The 26,214-nt window shown below is 28.2% G+C and overlaps 2 protein-coding genes across 2 annotated transcripts in view; both read left to right on the top strand.

Moving 5' to 3' along the window:
* Positions 1-2,739, top strand: part of LOC106677349 (lysosomal aspartic protease) — a gene marked incomplete in the record, with an annotated part of 23,420 nt that extends 20,681 nt beyond the window's left edge. Inside the window, 2 exon segments of the mRNA XM_067051681.1 lie at positions 199-291; positions 2,542-2,739. Of these exon segments, the coding sequence (XP_066907782.1) occupies positions 199-291; positions 2,542-2,721 (273 nt within the window).
* Positions 2,740-18,920: 16,181 nt separating this feature from the next.
* LOC106677347 (cathepsin D) overlaps positions 18,921-26,214 on the top strand; it is a 31,432-nt gene continuing 24,138 nt past the window's right edge. The window contains exons 1-7 of the mRNA XM_067051672.1: positions 18,921-19,060; positions 21,073-21,214; positions 21,302-21,425; positions 21,515-21,633; positions 23,417-23,613; positions 25,058-25,183; positions 25,995-26,145. Coding sequence (XP_066907773.1) covers positions 18,993-19,060; positions 21,073-21,214; positions 21,302-21,425; positions 21,515-21,633; positions 23,417-23,613; positions 25,058-25,183; positions 25,995-26,145 — 927 coding nt within the window. The 5' untranslated portion in view covers positions 18,921-18,992. The remainder of the gene's footprint in view (positions 19,061-21,072; positions 21,215-21,301; positions 21,426-21,514; positions 21,634-23,416; positions 23,614-25,057; positions 25,184-25,994; positions 26,146-26,214) is intronic.

The following is a 26,214-nucleotide window of genomic DNA, read 5'->3' on the forward strand; positions in this document are numbered from 1 at the left end:
TATAGTATAATATATATGTATTATATTTTTCGGTTACATCCTAATTAATTAAACGGTTAATAAAAAAATAACAACCTTCTTCCGCACATAACATTACAGACTATAACCAATATTATATTACTGAAAAATTATATAATGCATATTATCTGAAAATTTACTTTCATTTATCATTAATTAATTATCAAAACATTTTAACAGGTTGATTGTGACTCTATCGCAAGTCTACCCAACATCACCTTTACGATAAACGGACAGAACTTCCTCTTAAATGGAAACGACTACGTATTTGAGGTATGAACTCAAGTCATTAATGTGTATTCAAAATTTTTGGATGGCTTTAAACTAAAACTTTAATAAAAAAAACAGTCAAACTTCTGTCTAATTCAAAAATTTCCAGGCTAACACAGTATGTACTAAAGAACTAACATATTAATTCTTATACTCAATGTAATTAATACTCTGAACTTCTAAATGCAGAATAAAATCATAACAGATCCTCCATTTTTAAAGAAAATAAACATTCTTAAAACCAAAGAACAAAGAGTGCTTCATGTTTGTTCTGACATCTTCATTTTTGCAGAAACATGATTGGTTGACAAATGCAGTGGATGTCAAATTTTTATTTTTATCTACGTAACATATTAAAAAAAAGAAAGTTAATTATTATTAAAAATAGAAAGTTGGTTTTTGTATAAACTAGAACGATATATCGAAGTCTAAACAAAACTTTTGTACTTTTTCAATTGTTACTATGTAAATCCATAACTATGCATCTATTAGATAGTCGGTTCTATAATAAACATGATTAAAATATGAGACCAAAATGAGGGCTGATCAATTAGAAAGTAGATTTTGAAAAAAATACGAAAAACAAGAATCCAAGATGTAATTATTAAATTCTAATAAAAATAATAAATGAGGCGTTCGGTCATAAAACATGGTAAATGAATTTTTTTATTTACTGAGTTGTTATTGATTGACCGTACATTAATATGTCATTAATAGATTTTCAATAGTTTGCTTGTGACGTGCTGCGCTCTGGTCGAGATTTGAGGAATCACTTGTGAAAACTGGAAATTTCCTATTTTTTCTATTTTTGATTACTTTAATAAAAACTATGTATAATTACTAGTCAAAATTAATGAGTCTGCCAAGTATACGAAGGGGGAATAAAAAATGGTGGCTGTTTCAAAACGTTAAAAATAGTTAATTTTTCATTTGGAGCTCTATATCTTTAAAACTACGAACAACAAGAGAAAATCTAAGAGAACATCATTTATAGTAGAGTAAATTTTCTAAACTGTAAGCCCTAATAGAGATATTTACGTTCAATAGTTCTCGAGATATAGCTTTTTAAAAAGCAATATTTCATAATAACGTTGTACAGAAAGTACTGAAAGATCAGTAGTCAGTGAATTTATTGTGAAAAATCTATATCTCAAAAACCATTTGACGTACAGATGTCTGTTAGTACTCAAATTAAAGCAAGTTTAATGGGCTATGAAGCAGTTTAATACGTTTATTGTCATAGGAGTAGTAGTTTTCATGATATACTAAAATAAATTGATTTATAGTTGTTCGGACAAATTTTCATTTGCCAAATTTATATTCATATGAGAATATCATTAAAACTACTACCCCTACGAAGATAAGTATCATAAACTACTTCCTTTATTTTGAGTGCTAGGAGACATATGTGCGTCTTATGGGTCGAGAGATATATTTTTTCAAAAATCAAACATTTTATACGAACAACTAGAAATTAACAGTTTATGAATTTATTTTGTCAAATATCATAAAAACTACTACTCCCACAGAGATTAACATAATTAACTATTTTATAGTAAATTTAACTAGCTTTAATTTGAGCGCTGGCAGACATCTGTACGTCACATAGTTCCTGAGATATATAATTCTCATAATAAATTGACTGACTACTAATCTTTAAGTAGATTTTTAAGAAATGCTGCTTTTTAAAAAGCTACATCTCGAGAACCATCAGATCTAAATAGCTCTAATAGGGCTCATATTTCAGCAAATTTACTCTTCTTTAAATAATGTTCTTTTAGATTTTCTAGTGTTGTTGGTAGTTTTTAAGATATATTTTTTTAAAGATAGCTCTGAATGAACAATTAATGTTTTTTAAGATTTTAAAACCGCCGCCATTTTTTATTCCCCCTACCTATACTTGGCAGACTCATCAGTTTTGACTAGTAATTATGCATAGTTTTCATTAAAGTGATCAAAAATTTGGTGAAATAACTGCCTTTTTTTCTTCCAGGCTCTTGTTCTAATTGAAGAGCTCTCCACTGGGCACAATATGATTTCTTACAGAAATTTGAATCTGATTTAATTTAATTTTTTTTTGTTGCTTTTTTTTTTACTGAATCATTTCTTGATTAGATAAAATCAATTAAAAATTTTATTTAGAGATCAAAACATTTTATGATCTATACTATGTTTGTTAACGAATCACATGTTTTAAAATAAATAACCAACTGAACGATAACTTATAATACATGGAGATATTTGCTGTTTCAGGTGATTTCCAACGACGGGATATGTTGCGTGAGTGGATTTATGGGTATGGATCTTGCCAACAATACCTGGGTACTGGGTCATACATTCATCAAGAACTTCTATACAGTATTCGACATGGAGAAAAATAGGGTCGGGTTTGGAAAGTTGAAGGATGAGCAAAAGTATAAAAAAATCAAATAAAAAAATTGTTTAAACTTATTGTTTGAGTTATTTCTTTACACAAGGTATATGTTCCGGAGTCAACTTCTTTTATTTGTTGCTATGTTTCTGGATAACCACGGTGCTAAGGCAGATGGGGATTCCAGAAACTACATTTGTTATGTATCTGTTTAATTCTATTATATATCTCTACCGATTCCTTATGATAACCGACCTTCAATTATTATAAATGTATTACCTATATGTTTAAACCAAAAACTAGATAGCACAGACACCCTTGCTATGGTGTGCTAGATATAATTGTGTATAATTACTCACTGAATATTGGTGTCGTGCTCACCAATTCACTAAGCTATGCTAATCAGGTAGCATGCAGGGTCTTTAAACTATAAAATAAAGTCAAAATAAAATTAAATATACATATAATTATTTACATCTGAAATATATAAAAGAGAGCTTATTAACTTTTAAGTGATTTCATATAAAATGCCATACTTTCTATCTTTTTTTTTCGGAACTGTTTTACTATTTTGAGGAAGATGTATTATATGTTTACAGTTAAAAGACTTAAAAGGTGGTTGTGCAAGATCTGACACCAATAAATAATGTTATATATGCTTGACCAGAAGGCCTCCACAACAAAGGTAATGTAGTTGATTAGGAGGTTTGCTCTTTGGTTACACTCATGTTTACTGAAATCTTTCAAAAAGGTAGAAGTGTTGAAACGTCAGAACACTCAATCAAATGTCAGTTACCTAACAACACTAACACTAAATCAACATCCTAATGGGATTTTCTTTAAGCTATTTTTATTCAGAACTTAATCCTTCAGATAAAAAAAAATATGTAAGCTCAAACTTGATTAGCATAAATATTAACTCCTATGTTTGTTTATCAATAGTTGCATTTATTGTTATTCATCATATTTGCAATTATGAATTAGAGAATAGTAATTTTATTTAATTTTCTTCTGTAGAGATTTCATGTAGATGGTCTCAGTCATATATTTATGTTATCCTGGGACAGAGTCCCTTTAGAATAACATAAATGTACAATTAAAAGAAAACAAATCTTACCAGAAACTATAAAAATAACTTCATTTATACATTAGCTGTAATATAAATAAATATAAAATCCGTAAAAAAATAAAATAAATTCTTATTCTCACTTAAAAATAAAAGAAGTTCAAATAAAAAAAAAATCGATTCATTAGTAAAAAAAAAAATATTCACTTCCGATGAAATTATACCATGTCTAATAAATAAATAAATATAAAATCGATGTACAAAGAAAAAAAATAATATTTTTTTTTCGTTAATAATAGTTTTTTTTTCGTTTTTTTCGTTTACAGCCCTACTTGATTCTGTTTTCTAGTGTACCTTTCAGATCCTAGATCTCGCTGCCGTATATGATAGCTGGATTTATCATGACATTGTATCCCCTTAGTTTCAGATTTTTATTTTTTTTTTTTCTCTGTTCGTGCTTGTTATACGCTGGATTTTCTCAGTCCGCTGACCATTTATTAATTTAATTGTGAAAAGAAGAAAAGAATAATAATAATAAAATAAATTCTTATTATAAATTAAAAATATAGGTAAGGGGTTACTAACTCTAAAGACTCGGGTCGAATCCGGCTGTAACAAATAATTGTTTATTATGGTACTTTACCCACAGTTAAAAACGAGTCAGTCAATGGTGTGGGTTCTGGAGCTCTCTTGGAGTCCACTCAGCCTCATAAAGTTGGTACCCTTAATTGGGAAAAAATCTGGTGGTCTTCAAAAAATCACCTCCTTGTATTACCGTTGTAAAAACAGTACTTCCTTCAAGGTGTTGAACCTCTGACCCTTGATGGGTTGTAGTGGTTCACATTATTGTAAAATAAAAATATAGTGCTTTAGTCAGGAACGAAAGAAGTCAGAAAGGATATCAGTCATGAACTTCATTCCCGATTAAGAAGAGGATTAAAAGCGTATTACGTTTTAGAAGTCGTTGATTTAAATCCACGATTATATTATATCCACCGACAGGAGATAAAAAGAGGCTAATTTTAAATGAGGTAGAGGATTAGCGTAGATTTTATTCTCAAACGCCAATTCATTAATCTTGAAATATAGATAATTACGTATGTACCAGAAATGTGCAGAAAGAAGAATGTCCAGGAAAAGAAACTTTCATATGAGAAAATAACGCCATTTTTCAAAATAAGAAACTTATAATAGAGTCAATATCATATACTCAAGTAAAAACAATAGGGGTATTCATGATATGTTAAATGTAAAAAAAAATTAACATGTTAAATGTTATAGTATAGAATTATGAGTAGCTCCTAGCGCATTTTCTGGAAAACATGTTTAGTAATCTTATAACGTTTATGAGATATTAAAATATCCAACAGCTTCTTCATATAATCTTTCCTCCGCTTCACTTGTTCCTTGTTCCCTCTCCTGTTTTTTCCATTACTTCATTATTATTTTTATCCATTACTTTATTACAGTTTAATTAAAAACAACACGAACCAGAAAAGAACTAAGAGAAAGTAATCTATCAAAAGGACAACAAACAAAATGGTGTTGAGCTCAGCTGGTCTGTTGCTTGACGCCATTCTCCATTTAGCAGACCTGTTAACAGACTTTCAACCATGTTAGGGGTATTCATGATCTTTGGTTTAACATGCTAAAGCGTGTTAAATGGAAAAACTCATGTTAAATCGAAAAAAATTGCCTTCTTTTACCGTGGTAAAACGAAATAACATTTAACATAGCTGAGAGTCTGTTACTTGGTCTGTTAAATGAAGAATGACGTCACGTAACAGACCAGCTGAGCTCGTCATCGTTTTGTTTGTTGTCGTAGTATTATATTATTGTTATAGTATTAAAAAATGTAGTATTATACATATTAGGGGTATTCATGATATTGTGTTAAATATAAAATGTTTTACCATGTTAAATGTTATAAGCATAGGATTGTGAGCTCTATTTAAAATCATGTTAAATGCATAAGAGCTCCTAGCGGATTTTCTGAGCATCTTGTTTTATAATCTTTCCTTCCTAAATTGTGAGAAAGAGATTCAAGATGCTTTATTAGCTAAAAAATCCAAAACAATACTGACACAATCAAAACACAAACTACGAGCAACTAATAGAGGTATTCATGATATTTAGCTTAACATGTTAAAGTGTGTTAAATGGAAAAACTTATGTTAAATGGAGAAATATTTCCTTCTTTTACCAATTTAAAACGACAAATAGGGCTGCTCACAATCTTATAGTTATAACATTTAACATGGTAAAACATTTAACATTTAACACATCATGAATACCCCTGTTAAATGTTATATCGTTTTAACATGCTAAAAGTAGAAAATATTTCTCCATTCAACACTACATTCAATATGTTAAACTAAATACAATTATGTAATATAATTAATTTAATAATTTTTCCTAAGATACTCTTCCGTTGATTCTTTTCTCCTACAGCTTTTATTTTATTTTTAAGCTCTTTTGCTGAGAACTAGTTAATAATAATAAGTCTATTTGTTTTTGGGGCAATACCAATACAAATAGAGTTAGCCAGTACAATAAATGGCTTACATATTCAAAATATTGATATCAAACAAGAATAATAAATCAAAAATAATTTATATAAATTAGTAGTACACAATGTTAGGCAATACACAATTAGTTGGGCATGTTATATGCATTTCACACTATTAAAAAAAAAACATCATTGCATATTTAACATTACCAAGATTTTAATATTTACTATCTCGACAAACAATCTTTTACAGTTCTTGATTAAGTGAGTGTAATTAAGAAAGCTTTATTTAATTGTATTTTTATTTTTTTTTTGTGTCTTGAAGAGAACCTTTATCACCACTCAAATTCTAATTGAGTGGCTTGTTTATAGGAGAATTAATTAATAATTAAATTTAGTGATTACAACATAAGTAGTATTACAAAGATTCCAAATTGAAGAGGATAATTTTCATGATTTATCTGAATACAACGAGATTATTTAAACAAAAAAAAAAAGTGAAACATTTCTTCTATAAAAAGTTTCTACTTATTTTTTTCCCTAATAACAATAATATAAAATTTTTATAAAGAGTTGTCGATTTTATATAATTTTTTTTTTTTACATATTTTCTTACTTTCATTGTATATTTATTTTAATGTTCTGTCACTTCTTACAATGTTTGTATCTTGTTTTAATTTTGCCCTGATCAAGCCTTGCAAAGTGGGGCGAAACCTTGATTTACAATAAATAGTTTTCTTTTTGGTTACTTTATTGACCGCCACCCGGACTTTATTCCTACAATCTACTTCATACGGTCAACTATCTTATTCCAATAAAACCAAAACAAAAAATCCCATTCATAGTTTACACAATTAATTCGTATAATTCGATCTTGAACAAAATGTCGATATTAGCATTTTTAGAAACTCAATTAACTATCGTTAAATTTATAAAATTCACCTGCCCCCTCCATAAAATATTCAACTTTTTTTTTGTCATTAATTTTATGTTGTTGAAATTAGTAAGTAATATGAATTATATAATATAGGAAATAAATTTCGGACGAATGCGCCGAAATTACTTCAAAAATCATTATTGAAATTAAAATAATTATTTTTGAATAATAAAAGATATTTTTAATGATATAAAAATTTATATTTAAAATGAAAAAGTTATGATTGAATAGAAAAAGGTTACAATTGGCCAAGAAAAGGTTTCAATGGGCTTGGAAATGTTATAGTTATTAAGTTAGTTTTTTCTATTAGTCTATATAGTAGTCTAAAGTCTATTATTAGATTTTTTTCCTTCAGTCAAAAGGCTATTATGGTTAGAAATTACGTTAATTGGTTGTAAGAGAAATGTTACCTTGGCCATGTATTTGATAGATTTATTTTTAATTTATATAAATGTGCGTCAAATTTCGTGTCTAAGTGTTTTTGAAAGATTTTCAATTTCTAAATAACATAACAGCACTTGTATCTCAAATTGTGACGATAACTGAGTACTCTTTATTTGGTTCGGTAATATGTTCAAAATTGTTTACTCAAGATAAATAAAGTCAAGAACATTTTCATAAGAGTTATTTTATAGAAACTAAAAGGTATAAATGGTATGAAGCAATGTGCCTCCTAACGTCTGTTCCGAGCAAAGGTTCCGAACAAAATCACGTCACACTCTGTCAATTAATGTTTGCAAATTTCCCAAGAACATATTGAGTCGGTGTATTTGAAGTCTTTTCATTAATAATAACAGTTCGTATTAAAAATTAGCTATGATAAAGGAGTTACACTTTAAGTAATTCCTTGGAATTATTTTTAAAAAAAGACAATTGTATATATAAATAATTAAATCAATATTGAATAAGAAGAGTTACATTTATGTGAAAAATTATAATTTTTAACATATATATGCAACTATATATCTGGACCTCGGAGGGATACAACACTATGTCCATTTTTTTCCATATTGACTTTATTACAGAGTTAAAATCAGCTTTTCTCATATTTCTTAGAGGAATAGAGCACTATGTCCAAAACCAGTTATAACCGGATATAGCATGTTTTAAAACAACACCAAGTCCACTTTCATTTAGAGGGATAGAACACCTTGGTGTTTTATCCTTCTGAAGCATGTGAATTACTACTGGACATAGTGTTGTATCCCTCCGAGGTACAGATGTATATTAGGGGTATTCATGATCTTTAGTTTAACATGTTAAAATGAAAAACCCATGTTAAATGGAGAAATATTTCCTTCCTTTACCGTGTTAAAACGATATAACATGGTTGAGAGTTCGTTACTAGGTCTGTTAAATGGAGAATGGCATCACGTAACAGACCAGCTGAGCTCGTCATCGTTTTGTTTGTTGTCGTAGTATTATATTATTGTTATAGTATTAAAAAATGTAGTATTATACATATTAGGGGTATTCATGATATTGTGTTAAATATAAAATGTTTTACCATGTTAAATGTTATAAGCATAGGATTGTGAGCTCTATTTAAAATCATGTTAAATGCATAAGAGCTCCTAGCGGATTTTCTGAGCATCTTGTTTTATAATCTTTCCTTCCTAAATTGTGAGAAAGAGATTCAAGATGCTTTATTAGCTAAAAAATCCAAAACAATACTGACACAATCAAAACACAAACTACGAGCAACTAATAGAGGTATTCATGATATTTAGCTTAACATGTTAAAGTGTGTTAAATGGAAAAACTTATGTTAAATGGAGAAATATTTCCTTCTTTTACCAATTTAAAACGACATAACATGTAACATGGTTTACGCATAATAAAGTCATGCCTAGCTTTATCTGAAAAAAATGTTTTTGATATAAGAAGCAATTGTTGATTTTTGTCATTCAGTGTGTATTTTAACTCATTTGATTAAATTTAAAGTATGTTCTTTTTTTTATGCTACATCTAAAAACAAATCGAATGGTATATTATTACAACCATATTTCAAAATAATAGCACAATATTAAAATAATTTAACCGAACTTAACTAGCAAAGTGGGATAAAGTTTTTTTTTTTGTGGAGAATAAAAGTTGGCATTCCTTTTTCACACCTCGAAACAAACTTAAATTCGAATTTTGATAGTAATCGAAAAATAAAGTTTTTTTTTTCAAAATATTCGCCTTTCCTTCAATTTTGTTTTAAAAAAACGCAATAATCTACCCGAAAAACAGTAGAGATTTAGGGCCGTCTAAACTACACAAAATGGTCCAAACTATACCTTCCTAAACAAATTAGAACCGAAGAAATAAAATAAAATGTTCCAGAAATATTTCTTGATTTGAAATTATTTCTACCACATAAAAACATCCATATGGAAAAATCTAGAAATAGAAACATCATAGACAAATAAATCGTAGGCAGAAAAACCCTACAAAAATCAACCCAAAACATTTTTAGTTTTTGATTTGTATGAAAATTTATATTTAAGGGTTTCAAAAAACGCAAAGTACTAATCTGACTTGATTTTTCCAAAACATTTGTTTGGTCAACTTTACTAGAGGTGACTTTCTGTTTTTGTAATTTTATATACATTTAATAAATTATACATTTAATTAACTTTATACATTTAATACAATCAAAAGTCTTTTTTTCTTATTATACACTAAAAAAACAAAACAAATTGATTGGTATATAATACACCGAATAACCATTAAATACATTTAGAGCAAAGGCGGCATACGATAACATGATAACATTTCTAAAATTCAGTAATTATTTTTTCTTGGCACTTAAGGCTTATTGGTAAGAACCCTTGGACTCGTCTAATATTTGTCGACCTAGTATCACCAAATAAAATTTCATCGAAATCGGTATCCCTTTGTGAGTAAAATTTTGACTTTTCAGTTTGACCACCATTTTGTTATTAAATCTTAATTTTTAAATCTACCACAATATCTGTTAAATTATCTACTGCATGATAAACATTAATAGATCTTTTAAATTAGCATACATTTCATAAAATGTGAGCCTAAGCTCTTCATGTTCATTGGTTTTCGAGATACAGTTTTTCAAAAATCAATGTTTTTTTTTGTTACCAATTTGCGAGAAATCAAAATCTTGCGAATTTATTAGGGCAAACCTCAACGAATATAATCATGATACTTCGTAATTACCTTTTCCTTCATTAAGCGATTCGGATTGTATCTTTATCTCCATTTTGCAATTAAATTAATACAGTTCTAGAATTTTGTGGAGTCTGATTTTTTTTTCTAAAAAAAATTGCGCATGATAGGTAAACGATTAGCCACGTTCAATCTTAAAAAGTTCTATTCCGTCCAAATGGTCTCGAGTATGTTGTGTTATCTGATACCCTGTTCAATCACGTTTTTATATTACTTCTTATTCTAATATCTGATAAGATTAAAAAAATTATTTTGAAAGTTATTATGTAGCATTCATAATTAGTGTTTGGCTAGAAGATTTCAAAATAACATGAAAATATTTTAAAAATGGGTTGTGAAAAGCAGCAAAAACATTCTAATGATTTTATGAACCTTAGCAATCTACTCATACAAAAGTAAGGAAGATAATTCAGCTATGAATCATTAAATAAACCCTTACAAAGTGATTCATCATAGTTATAAATCATTTTGGAGTTAATCTAAAACTTGACAAAATTCGTACTGATTTAATTTTAAGATGGCACATTTTACGACCCATTACGTTTTACGAGGGTTTGAGAAACGACAAAGAATTTTCGCATTTGTTTGGTATTGAAGTAGTATTTGAGAATTTTGTTTGACATTTTTTTTATTAAAGCCATTATTTTTATGTCAAATACATATATTTATTGATAATTTTTTTCTTGATTGTTGATGAAATATATTTTTAAGGTTCTTAAGGCTCACTCAATAATAATTCAACTATACTGAGGTAAGGTTTCGCGACTTAACTGTTCGCATAGTCATGCACTATCTAGTACAAGTTATTTATAGTAATATAGCTATGCAAAACACACAGTCATAAAACAATTGTATGTAATGTTTCTATTTATTATTATTTTTTTTATATCTTTATTGAAATTTACAACTGTATATTATAGTGGTATTCATGATCTTTGGTTTAACATGTTAAAGCGTGTTAAATGGAAAAACTCATGTTAAATCGAAAAAAATTGCCTTCTTTTACCAGGGGTATTCATGATCTTTGGTTTAACATGTTAAAGCGTGTTAAATGGAAAAACTCATGTTAAATCGAAAAAAATTGCCTTCTTTTATCGTGGTAAAACGAAATAACATTTAACATGGTAAAACATTTAACATTTAACACAACATCATGAATACCCCTTATATAATACGCTTAAATAAATGATCTTTGTTAAAATGGAGTGTTACAGGCGTGTAGAGAAACTACCCATTGGTAGCACTCTAATGACATTTTACAGTAGTAGGTCTCGTGGCCATCTTCTTTTCAGGAGCCTAGGAGGATGCAAGGTTAGAAACTAAAGGGTTTGAGTGGTTAGGGAGTTTATAATGAAGGGAGTGATGTCTGGTTCGGGCTAGGTCGATTACATAGGGAGCATTAAGGTCTTTATGTATGATTTTATTTGTGACAAAGTAAGGAACATTGAGGATTTTACGAGAGATTTTGGATTGGATACGAGAGGAATCCGAAGGTTTAGTGGAGCCCTAAAGCTTGACTCCATATGTCTAGATTGACCTTATTATAGTCATGTAGATCAGTGTTTTGTAATGAGTTGGAAGTTTAGACCGTTTGTCTAGTAAGTGCTGTAATAGTCGAAATCGACGTGCAGTTTCCTCTCTTTTCAGTCTTGTGTGAGGATTCCAGGTTAATCGTTGGTCCAGATGTAGTCCAAGGTAGCGGATATGTTCGACAGGGATAAGAGTAACATTATTAAATGAAACTGTAAGACAGTCGGCAGGTTTAAGACGAAGGGTAAAGGTGATATGATGGGATTTGTTGGAACTCATCTTAATCCTCCAATTACGACACCATTCTTTGAGGGCTGTGATATGGGATTGGAGAGTTTGGGATACAATTAATGGATTATTATTAACTGCGAGCACAAATGTGTCATCGGCATTCCTGGTGAGGATTGGTTGGAATGTCAGCTGTAAAGACGGTGTGTTTATTAATCTTAATTTGTATTCTGTAGATTTTAGGGTTTACCAATTATTTAAAAAAATTACTTTATTCAGAAAAAAAATTGTCCAATGTATGATATTACAATGCGAACAATAAAGTCGAGAAACCTACCAAAATATAATTATTTTACGATTGACTGATCCTCAAAATACACTAATGATAATAAAATATGTATATATATTTATGAGGAGATCCTAATGAAAATACAATTTTTTTTATGAAATTCATTTAGAACCTGATTGTAAAATATGTTTGGTGAAAAATCCAATTCTAAAATAATTCGAATCACAATACTTCTTGTCCCTGAGTTAGACAGCTTCGACATTTGCTTTTCTACGGGTTTGGTTTTTTTCTGGCGTTAAATTTTGAACAAGATTTAGTCCAGATCATAATGCATTTGGCCCATAGTTCACGATATTTGAAAAGAAATTCCCATTATTGGGGAAGAACAATATCTGAATTACAGCTTTACTAAGAATACGTTAAAAATAGAGACAAGGTGATTTATGAATTGGAACATCACAAGCTACGTGCAATATCTCAGAAACGGTCTAATTCGATCTCCAACAAATTGATATTCTCTTAATCACCACTATGGCATTCGCATCAAGTATCACAGATATCAAGTAATTAGAAATTTACCTCATATAATAACCCTCACCTATCACTAAGTTATTACCAATCTCTAACTGGAGCCATAAGCGAATGCCAGGGCGCCTAGAAAACATTTAATTTTTAGTCGTCAAAAACATATAAATAGAAAATATTGTAGAATGGAAGCTTAGATTTGATGACGTACATTTCAACTACAATTCGATGTTCAAGGATAAATTAAGAAACCCAAAATTGATGAAAAAACCAAGTCTTTGCACTTTTGTCTGTTTTGGTACAACAACAACCCGTAATGTTTAGAGAGATTCATGGTTTACTATTATTTGAGGAATTGCCAATAAAAAAGTAAACAAATTTTTACTTCTCAGCAAGGAGTCAGTCAAAAACTTTCAAACATTATACATTTCATGTAAATGATAAACTAAGAAAAATCTTATTTAAAAAAGTTTTTAATTTATTAAAGTTTTCACCATACAATATTTATGACCAGACTGGAAGATTTCGAAACCAAGCCTCAAACCTCATTGATTATAGTAGCAGTCAAAAGTACGGGTAATTGCAGGAGCTAAAATTTTACTTGTGACTTCAAAATTAAAATTGAAGTAAAATAAGGTTGCGGAACTTCGTTTATTTGGGTAGCTGATAAACAAAAAATTATCAAGTAGAATAAAAAAAAAGCTGATAAAAAAAAATCACCTGATAAGTAAATTACAAAAAAAATGTATTGCCTTTCAAAAGTTTTTTTTGCTTAAATTATTTTATTTTATTTTGAGAGCCATGACATCCTAAAGTAGTGACTATATATAGAATCCTGAAATTAGATTGTTATGAAATTTATTTAATTAGCGTTTGAAAAATTCTGTATCTTAGTGAATACCTGTTACTAACACACTACTGTGATCCATGTTTCTTATTCACCACAAAGAATGGACAGGACAAGTGCGCAAAGTACTGAAACACATGGAGTGGCTCATGTTATTAGTACAAGAGCCCAAGAGGAGAAAAAAGGCAGTTATCCCACCACAATTTTTGATTACTTTAATGAAAACTATGTATTAATATTAATTAATAGTCAAAATTGATGAGTCTGCCAAGTATAGGTAGGGGGAATACAAAATGGCGGCTGTTTCAAAGCGATAAAAAAACTAATTTTTCATTCGGAGCTCTATATCTTAAAATGTAGAAACAACACAAGAAAACCTAAGAGAACGTCATTTAAAGAAGAGTAAATTTGCTAAAATATGAGCTCTCATAGAGTTATTTCCGTTAAAAAGTTTCCGAAATATAGCTTTTTAAAAAGCAACATTTCATAAAAATGTGGTATGGGACGTACTAAAAGATCAGTAGTTAGTGAATTTATTTTGAAAAATATATTTCTCCAAAACCATTTGTCGTACATATGTCTATTAGCACTCAAATAAAAGCTAGTTTAATGGGCAATAAAGTAATCTATGATGTTTATCTTCGTAGGAGTAATAGTTTACATGAAATGTGCTAAAATAAATTGATATATAGTTGTTCAGACAAATTTTCATTTACCGAATTTATATTCATATGTGAATATCATAAAAACTACTACCCCTACGAAGATAATTGTCATAAACTACTTTATAGTAAATTAAATTTCCTTTATTTTGAGTGTTGGCAGACATGTACGTCTTATGGATCCAGGGATATATTTTTTCAAAAATCCAACATTTTATTCGAACAACTATAAATTAACATTTTGTGAGTTTATTTTGTCAAATATCATAAAACTACTATTCCTACAGAGATAAACATAATTAACTATTTTGTAGTAAATTTAACTAGCTTTAACTTAAACACTGCCAGACATCAGTACGTCCAATGGTTTCTGAAATAAAGTTTTTCATAAATCAAATTTATTGTCCGAACAAATATAAATCAATTTATTTTAGCAAATATCATGAAAACTACTATTCCTACGAGGTTAAAGGTCATACGCCACTTTATAGTCCATTAAACTAGCTTTAATTTGAGTGCTAATAGACATCTGTATGTCACATAGTTCCTGAGATATAGATTTCTCAAAATAAATTAACTAACTTCTAATCTTTCTATAGATTTTAAAGAAATTTTTTCTTTTTAAAAAGCTATATCTCGAGAACTATTGGACGTAAATAGCTCTTTTAGGGCTAATATTTTAGCAAATTTACTCTTCTTTAAATAATGTTCACTTAGATTTTCTAGTGTTGTTAGTAGTTTTTAAGAAATAGAGCTCCGAATGAAAAATCAATGTTTTTTAAGGTTTTGAAACAGCCGCCATTTTTTAATTCCCCTACCTATACTTGGCAGACTCATCAATTTTGACTAGTAATTATACATATTTTTTTATCGAAGTAATCAAAAATTGGGGTGAGATAACTGCCTTTTTTTGTTCACGGCTCTTGTACTATATGGTTTGAGGTCGCATCTCGTTCCTTGGGGCAGGAAAACTTGTCCCCATTAATGGTATTTTAATTACTGATGGATAAGTCGAAATCTTCCGCAATTACCTAGAAAGTAGCTGTCATTTCACCATCTTCGTTGAAATAAACTTCTCTATGGTAACCAAGAATCCTAGTTTTCGTTGTTTTCCCCAACTCTTTCATTCAAGTCGCTCAGAATGATTTTTTTACAGGATCCTTTATAAGTTTCTTTATAATATCGGTCAAAGAATCTTTCCTTCTTTGGACCTGAATCGTATTCAGTAATATTGTCCAAAGCTAGGTTCCTTCCTCAACCTACAAGAGCATGATCTTAGAATTCACAAATTCCCGGGTTTCAATGCTCCATTTTAACAGGATGCGAAATATTCGAATCGTTTCAGGTGAGCGACGTGAAAAGAACATGGTGGAGAAAGGCTAAGTGCGATATTAAGCTTGTGAGAATCTTCATAATATCTGTATTACGTAAATCATTAGCGATAACAAATTGGAGAGCGTTCAAATGCCAATCAAATCTGCTAAATAAAGTTAATTAATTAAAAACCGATAAACTTCTAAAAAAGGACAACTATGATTCCTAATTAATGTAATAAGAGCTTTTGCGGCAAATATTTTGAACTTTTCAAGTTTAGAAATTGACACATTAAACGAATTTCCTTGACTATCTGTAAACTATAAAAATCCATTGTATTATTATATATATTTTTTAAACGTAACGAATTGTCCATCGACATTTTGACTTCTGCTATCATTATTTCTTTAATATCTGATACTTAACAAATTTATTTCTTTTGACACACCACTATTTCGAAAATTAAACGTCCATTTGGCCAAAATTTGTAAGATGGAGTGTATTGTGAAAATGGTCCAGTGTTATCTTATTATAATATACCCCTAATTTATCTTACAAATGCACACATGAATTTTCCATGATATATTTTTTTATATTTTGGTAATGATTATGCTTGGGTTATGTAATGAGTATGGTATTTGAGTTTCTTTCCTACTTTATTTATTGGTTTTTATGTATAAACAAATGATTGTGTATAATCTTTTCTTAGAGAACACCATTTCAGAATATTTTTACTCCTATTGCTACCACATTTCATATAAATTGAACCTTTTCCCACATTAGTTAATAATTTGAGCTGACACTGCAAGAATAAAAAGTTATAATAGGACTAAAAATAATAAAATAAGCGAAAAAGTAGACCTGTATTTTTTTTCACCTGTGAGCACTTAAGCAAAATTCTCCAAAAATAACATAATTGGCAGTGAATAAACCCAAATAGCACAATTTAACAAAATTGGATAAGTCCCTTAAGATTGGATTAACTTTTTGCAAGTAACAGTTTTTTTGTTTTTGTTTTTTTAAGCAATAGATTTGAATTACAATTTGTTTGTTTTTATTAACTCAATTCATATGATTTCTTAGGGGTGACAAATGTCTAAGGCTGAAATAGTGAAACAACTTGACATTTTTTTTTGTACCAGAAGATAAAAATTTTATATTTATATTTCCTGGACCTACTTTAAGTTGTTGAAAAAGTGAACAGCAATGATTTTGATAATCCTAGAAAATATTTTCAAGACTCAGTTCTCCAATTAAAATTAAATTAAAAGGCTTCATCTTTCTTGAAAATTTGAATGAATATCTAGTGAAGAGCCTATCAATACCATCACGGAGAAGAAATGCAAGAGGCCATAAAACAACTGATAAACCATTATGTATACATATATAAGTCTTATTTTGTCACAATGCAATCTTGAAATACTTATAAACCTATAAAACTTTATGTACCTGGTACATATATGATATATGTACCTGTAATGAACAAATCAATTAAACAAAAATCAAGGAAATTAAACAAAAATTGGTAATGTTAAAAAAATTTCTGCAAAATGTTGAGTAATTTTGTGCTAATATTGTGAATGACTACTTACTTATGTTCTCATGTTGAGGTTCTGTTCTAAGGAGAATTCTAAGGATCATATTTCCAATCTATTGTTGTAAACATATTTTCATCACATAAATATTCCAATTATGGCATAGATGGAATGGATTAGTTCAAGAAAAACGTTCTTCTTATAAAAACGTCCTCGAAAGTAAAAGTAAATAACTAAATGACATATATCTACACATGCTCAAGCGTGCTTGAGCATTTATTGCTACCTTTTGAAGAAACCCCTTGGAGGCTGTTTTTATGTTTTAATTAATGATTTCACATTCCCTCTTTACTAAATATGTTAATAAATTTACTTGACATCATATCTCAAAGAATTTTATTACCCTTGTATTCCTAAAAATGCTCAGTTGTAATACTAAGATATATTGAAAGCACACTTAAAATTTTTAAAATCATTAATTAATTAACAATTCTAAAATTAATTATAATAATGAGGAAAAAAAATTTATAAAACATGATTTTTTCAGATTGGTATTAAAAAAACCACAAAATGCAAAGACAACTGACAAGCTTAGTAAATAAAATGAGTAATAAAAAATAAAATTACTGAGTAACTAAAAAAAACAGATGCAGTTACAGCATGGTTTGTAGCAATGTTGATGGTAGATTCTGCAATGAATACTCACTATTTGATAGAATCAAATACAAAAATATTGTGATCTTTTTTTAATTAATCAACAAAATGGAAAAAAAGAGCAAAGTATTTATTTATTGATTAATTAGTTTAATTTTGACAAATAGCATAGACATTTGTATTGGTATTAAACTGGCCTATCAGAATGGATTTGCTACATAATTATTGAATGCAAATAAATTGTGGTTTAAACAATTAAATTTAAAGTAAATAGATAAAAATAAAACTATTGATAATATAGTAGTAAGGTTTTCTCTAATAATATTTCAATTGTTAAGTATATTCTTAAGTATAATGACATAGTAAACATTAATGTCTAATAAGTCAAAATGATTATATATTTTTTTACAACCTATCTTCAATCTTATTCATTGTTAATGTTTATATGTTAATTGCATGCAAATACTTATGGTATTCTATTAATAATTTTAGTTATAGGTGATATCTAGAAAATTCCACACTAAATTATGCTATTTTTATAGAATAAAATATTTTGTATGATAAATGCTTTTGAAATTCAAAATAAATTATTAATAAAACAGTTATTCTTCTCAGCTGAAAGGATGAACAGGTTCTGGAGAACAACAAACTGACCTTCTTTCCTACATGCATATTTTCTGTAGAAGTGGTATAATAGTGTAACTGTTATTTTCAAAGGACTGAATAATTTTAAAGTCTAGTTTTTCTTATTTATCTTTGAAAATTTTATTGCTACAACTCATTATTAAATATTCATAAAATTTAAAATTCCGTTAAAGACTCATTATAACCACCTATTGAATTTTAATTATTTAATGTGGTTTTACTTAAGTATCAAGATGACTCAATGATTTAACAAAAACTTACTCATAAATGTTTTGACAATCCACTTACAATAAATTACTGATAACATATCAGTTAAAAGAAAAGTGGTCCAGAATCAGTATATATATATATATATATATATATAATTAAAATTGTTCATTCTACCAGACAGTATCCGACCCACATCATGGGCACATTTTCGAACTGTTTCTTTCTCCTTTCCATCATTTTAATTGGAAGCCATGCATTGGTCAGGTAAGAATGTAGGATTATATGTATTTTATGAAATGTTAATTGATAATTATAGTGATCTTTATTAGTTGAAGTGAATTTAAAAAAATTCTTTTTTTTTTTTTTTACTGATATTTTTGTATAGTTGAAAACAAACAGTTTAAATGGATTATTGTTGTATTTATTTGTAAACGTTTATTTATTTATATAATAATACAAGTTTATTTAATGTCTTTCTTAATTTTACAAGAAAATTGCTCTAAAAATGCTTTTTATTCAAAGTGTTCAAACAATATAACATATTACTTTTTTTTAATTTTTTCGTATCTGAAAATGATTGAAGATAAATGAATCATGTAATTTAGAAGTTTATAACTTTTTTTTACTTTGGAAGGTTAATTGTTTCAATATTTTTACAAATTTCTGTAATTAATTTCATTAATCATAAAAACTTCTCTCTGTAATACCCCATAACATTAAGTTTACTAAATATCTACTAGATATTACTGAAGTATAGGTTTTGATCATATTTAATTTTTTTTAATAGTCATATTTATCCTTGCTATAATTGAACTCATAACTAAAAATCATGTTTTAGATCATTATTATTTTTTGGAAAAAAAGTGCAGGAAAATTTAGCATTGTTCTGAAAATTAAATCTTACTATTTTGACCTTTTAAGTACAATTTTTCTCTATTTAAAATGCAATTTTAAAGGTTAACTGAATCATATACGAATATGAAAAGTTTTTTTTCATACAACTATCATACTAATCATAACAATGGAGTGAATTTCTGAGATAGATATAGTTGCCACCATGTTGTTAATCAGCGTTCATAAAAATACATGGTACTCAGCTATGCATAATTTATGTACATAAATGTCTAGCTATGTATTAAAATGTTCACATTTATTGTCTACATACTGTACAACAGCTTCATAATTATAATTCTTCATATTTTAAAAATTAAGAACAGAAATTATGAAAATGATCATCATATTTTTGATGATTATGAGCATCATGATCATAATATTTTTTTAATAAAAATAAAATAAAAAAAATATAATGTTTTTTTCACTTAAGCAATTACATTGTTAGATTTAATTTTGTAAGATCTGCCAAATTTTTATTTGTATTACTAATGGTACTACAACTTATATTTATGTTTATTCATAGATAAGTCTATACTTATCAAATATTTTTTTTACTTTTTTTTAAACTCCCATTTCAAAAAAAGGATTTTTTAATGTTATGTTTTTAAAAATATTAAATAAATGAAATTTTTATGTTTAAATAAAATATATTACATTTTTTGATTTGAATTAATTGCTCATTCAAACTTATTAGAAAATCGCTTCCCAAAAATTGGTAAAATAAATAAGAAACCTACATTTTTAAAATTCAAAATGTTCATTTGTACAGAAAGATGCTTTATGAAAAAGATATTGAAGTATACCTTGTTCAAAAATTAGAAAAATCGTCCTGTGTTTATCAATATTAATACTGCATATGTACAAATATTGTTAGTACCTTTCCGTGTTATATATACTTATTGTACAAATTTCGTCCATAAACACATTAATAAACCTAATATATAATATAAACTGTAAACTTAAATAGAATCATTTAATCCCTAAAAAATTAATTTTGATATTAAGTATAGAGTAGGCTTTAAGTAGAAGCTAATAATCAAACAGCCCACAAAATCTTGTTCAAAATGAACTAAAAGTTACTGAGGTTTTCGAGATTGATTAGTAAAGAAGATAGAACTACTGGTCTAAATATTCTTAGCATACAGACAGCCACTAGTTAGTATGCCAACAGATTAAACTAACAAGGTTAATTCATGAGAAGAAATGTGTATATTTATTTAAACATTATAAAAATAAAAAGTTCCTTTCACCTTTATCTTGTAAATGCAAGAAATTAAAGAGGGTTTGTTGTTAATAAGAACAATTATTCAAAATTTTAAGGCTTTTCATCTTGTATGAATGTGGTTACGATATTTTGATGAAATTATCTTTTAAATTTTTAGGGTTCCTTTAAAGAAAATAAAGAATGAACCATTACCAGATTTTGATGAATTTCACAAACAAATTGCCAGTCTGAGATCCCATTTTACTGACAAGTTGTCTTCGAATGATGGTTCAGCAGAGCCCTTAAGCAACTATATGAATGTATGTAACAATGACTAATTAAACTAAATTTTCAATTTCCTAATGATGAAATATTCATCACTAAAAAATAAATGAAATAATTTCAAGGCACAATACTACGGCGAGATTGGATTAGGAACACCAGCACAGAAATTCAGTGTTATATTTGACACTGGATCATCTAATGTATGGGTACCATCAAAGAAATGTGGTTGGTTCAATGTAGCCTGTTGTAAGTATATACATATTTGATCTAGATATTCTAAATACCTAAATTAATTTGTAAAGAAAAAATTAAATAGTCAATTTTTTTTTTTTTAGGGCTTCACAAAAAATATAACAGCAAGGAATCATCGACTTATAAAGAAGATGGAACTGAAATATCACTAGATTATGTTTCAGGCAGCCTTAGCGGTTTCCTCTCAACTGACACTCTTGAGGTAACAACTAAACCATAAAAGTAACTAAGTTATCAGTAATTATTTCTCATTTTATGAAAAAATAAACTTTAGTGAGATAGATATCAAAATATACTACTTCTGTGTTGGGATTAGTGCAGATAATTATGAAAACTAGAAAGGAATGTTCTATTCCTGAAATCCTTAACATTTTTTATGCCTAAATTTAAAGCTATTTCCACACTATCAGTTTGTTGGAAGAGCATGATAAATACATACATAATGAGAGCCTAACTAATAATTAAGATGATGAGCAAGATTTTTAAAAATTACTAATTTTGAACTTAAGGGAGCAAAAAAAACTTGTTTACCGAGTGAAATTAAAAAAAAAAATATATATATCTGTACCTCGGAGGGATACAACACTATGTCCATTTTTTTAATTCACATGCTTCAGAAGGATAAAACACCAAGGTGTTCTATCCCTCTAAATGAAAGTGGACTTGGTGTTGTTTTAAAACATGCTATATCCGGTTCTAACTGGTTTTGGACATAGTGCTCTATTCCTCTAAGAAATATGAGAAAAACTGATTTTAACTCTATAATAAAGTCAATATGGAAAAAAATGGACATAGTGTTGTATCCCTCCGAGGTACAGATATATATATATGTATATATATCTAGCGAATACATACTTCTTTTTCCTTAGATTGTTAAGGAACTAAATTAGTGAATTTCCTTAGTGTATTTTTGTTTGTTATTCATAGTTACACCAATTCTTGTAGTCAGTGGGTGGCCAACGACTTAAAGAAATTTTTTCCAAAAACTTTTACTAAATCCTTATTCATTTTTTTCACCTACCGATGGCCCCCCTTTATTGAATAAACTTGTTTTTTAATGTTACTGATACTGATGAAATTATAAATGATTATACATCTGGTATAATTTATTATTGACCGCAAAACATTTTTTAATCATTTAATACTTTTATAGATAGAATAGAAACAAATTTTAATACGAAAAGCTTTCTAATTTAATCAACATTTTAAAGGTTAGTCATTTAATGAAGCTTGTCATATTTCTCAATGGCTTGCAAGAAGTGCTTATTGCTATTGCAGTTAGTCTCCCAGTTTCATATAATAACTGGAGGGAATTATTAGGATTTTAAAATGACTTTCCTAATATTGACGAAACTTAGTACATGCTTATATTGCTAATAAGTTATGGCCAACTAAATATTATAATAAAACCACCCTTCTTTGAAAGGGAGTTGGATCAAGAACTTCTTCTGAATTATAATGAAGTAATTACGAAAGTTGGAACATTGTTTCTTATTGGTTATAAAATGTTTTTATGTTAATTAGCTCCCACATTTATTTGAAGAAAGAAAGGAGGGACTCATTATCACTTTTCTTAGTTCAGACTGATTTCAATATAACATTTGACAGGCATTTTCATTTGAATAAAAATACTAAAGCTGTAAAAAAATTAACAAACTACCTGGTTATTTTGAGTATGGGGAGTATGAGGTTCCGTTCCGATCTGCATAGAAGATTTTGTTCAACTTTAGTAGTTTCTCTGCTAAAATTTGGAGGGCTAATCGAGCCTTTCTTTTTTAATATCATCAACCTCAGTATCAACGTTGTGAGTGGATCAGAAAGATATATGTACAAGAAGTATTTTATGCATTTTGTTTCTAAAAAAAATAATTCATTTTATTTATTTATTTTTATTTGCTAAAATATAAGAGAGTGCTAGTTTGCAGAATATCATTAAAAAATAATATAAAATAAGATGACATTTTATTAATACTTGTTAACTTCAGATTGCTGGAATGGAAATCAAAGGACAGACATTCATTGAGGCTACCAAGGAGCCTGGTCTCACTTTTGCTGAAGCAAAATTCGACGGAATAGTGGGTCTTGCCTATCCGGCTATTTCCAAACTGAATGTCACAACACCTCTGCAGAATATGGTTGCCCAGGGTCTTGCTTCTGGAGTTTTCTCCTTTTATTTGAGCAGGTAAGTTTGAAGAATAAGTTAAAATAAATAAGATCAAATTAATATGTTTCGTAATTAAACCTTGGAGTTTGAAAACTGCAAAATATGTTATCATAAAACACTAAGCATGAATTATTTAATTCATAATCTTTGTTAAATATTCGATTGATATTTTATTTGAGTTAAAAATTTACAATTTTAACACTTGGTAAGAATAATAAGTAAGATTACTTAGAACTGATCAAATGCTATGATGCTTCAGATTCTCTTACTTTATTCAGCTGGCATTGGATGAGATTAGTAAATTAAAAAAAAAAAAAGAGCTTTGAATAATGTAACAATGTTGAATCAAATATTGAAAGAAATAGATTCATTGGACAAAGAGACAAATGTTTAACTTATCTGAAAAATTTATTATCAATTTACTGATAGGAAATTAGTTAAAAACGTGGCTTAGCTGTTTGTTATTAAGTATCTGATTCATAGCTATGTAGTTTTGATTTCCATTTTATAGCAATCACAAGGAATAAATCTTGCCACTTCCACCCTGGCTAGAGCTAGAGAACAACCTCCTAGGTAGCTGTCAGAGGTTGGTAAAAACGTCTAGTTGTAAGTTCCCGACGATCTGTAACTACTGTGAGTGCTAATCAATACAAAATACATAAAGTCATGTCTCATGCCATTTAATTTTTAAAATGAAGCCGTAATCATGACAGTGAATTATCTGCCAAATAATATTTAATTGCTTACTTTAGGAATGAGTCCAAAACATTGAAAATTATAATAAGTCCAACCTTTATGTTTTGACTACCTGTTATCGATAACTACAGAATTATTCAGTCAATAGTGGACATGTACTCCAGACCTGATCTATGTTGAAGATCTTTGAAATTAGTTGATAAAACTAATTTACCAATAAAGCTTCAATAATTAAGAATTATTCTGATGTCAGAATACAAAAGTATCCCAAAGGAATTTATATAAAATCTAGTTACCACCAAGGCTCATAAATGGTAATTAAAAATAAATGAGACAGGAGAAAATCCCCCTTATTGAATATCAAATTTATATAAAAGTTATTTTTACAACATATTGTACTTCATGAGCTGTTGTGGTGTTGGTTTTTTTTTTTTTATTATTATTATTATTATTATTTTAAATACCACTTGCTGTGGTTTTGATTGAACTGTTTTGATTTAATTTTCAGTTCAGATTGTTTATTGCTCAATTATTTTTCATAAAAGGTATTCAAGGGAATTATTATTATTTTCTTTTTTTTTATATCAGAGTGGTGGTATTGTTTAATGCACTTATTTGATTTAGATTAGAATAATTGAAAGTGCTTATCAATTTAGAAACCAAAAAATCGTTCAAGCATTTATATACTGTAAATTTAATTAAAGCTAAATAGAAACGTTTAATAATTTTTTTTAAAAATTAATATTTAAAATTAATTCAATTTCAGAAATACTGACGATAGCAAAGGAGGAGAAATCATCTTTGGTGGCATTGACAGTGATCTCATCGTTGAAGAATCTCTGCACTATGTTCCAGTAACCAGGAAGGCCTACTGGGAATTCCAGATGGACAAGTAATTACTCATTATTATTCATATTAAATTTGTTTTATTTATTAATTAAATTTGTACATCTTCTATGTCACAATCAGGGCATTAAGGCTCAATTATGCTTGACAAGAATATTGACAAGCATGCATATGAAATCATTTTGAACAAGTAAACCTGAGCATTTGTAATTTTGCATAATGCAGGATGCTTCCACAAGTTATTAGCATACACACTTTCAAGCATGCTTGTGCACAAAAATAGATCATGCATGCTTGACCATGAGGATTGAGTGTGTGTTGCCATCTTAAGAATTCACATTAATGGTCAAATTGAGGTACTATTATTTTTTAAAATATAATATTTACCTTGTTTAGTAATGAGAATTCCAAATAATGAATTTGTTTCTGATTTCAATCCTTATGAAATCCAAATATATTATATACAATATCAGTTGTTCAAGTCAGCTCAAAAAGGATTGTGCAATGAAAAAAATGTTTAATTTTTGCTATCCTCCTGTTCTTTAAAGACTGTGTCATAATCCTTTTTTACAAAAATTAAATCAGTTATTTTATAATTGACCTAGATGAAGAAAGTTAGAACTAGATTATATTGGAATTTTACATACACAACTTGAGAGTAAATTGAAAAGTGATCTAATAAAAGTTTAAATTAATCTATAAAAGATTGAATATTATATATATGTATGCCTTCACTGTGAGGAGAAGATTCAGGAGATGATTACAATCCATAAAAGTCATTTTTCAACTTACCAACTTATTCCCTGTGACCACTGATATATGAGCATGGTTAATATTAATTTAACTTTTTTTTAAAGGCTTTCAGTAAACAATAACCCTGTGGGCTGCTCTAGCGGTTGCAAGGCCGTTGCTGACACTGGTACCTCCCTAATTATTGGACCTGTTGCAGACATTGACAAAATTAATGCTTTGATTCCAGGAATTGTTGGTCCAAATGGTGTAAAAGTTGTAAGTAATAAATTTATTCATGATTTTAATTGTACTGGAAGATTATTGATTGACCGTGTGTGAAGATGA

Source organism: Halyomorpha halys, unplaced genomic scaffold, assembly GCF_000696795.3.
Source record: "Halyomorpha halys isolate HHAL.00 unplaced genomic scaffold, Hhal_1.1 Scaffold94.1, whole genome shotgun sequence".
NCBI classification, from domain to species: Eukaryota; Metazoa; Arthropoda; class Insecta; order Hemiptera; family Pentatomidae; genus Halyomorpha; species Halyomorpha halys.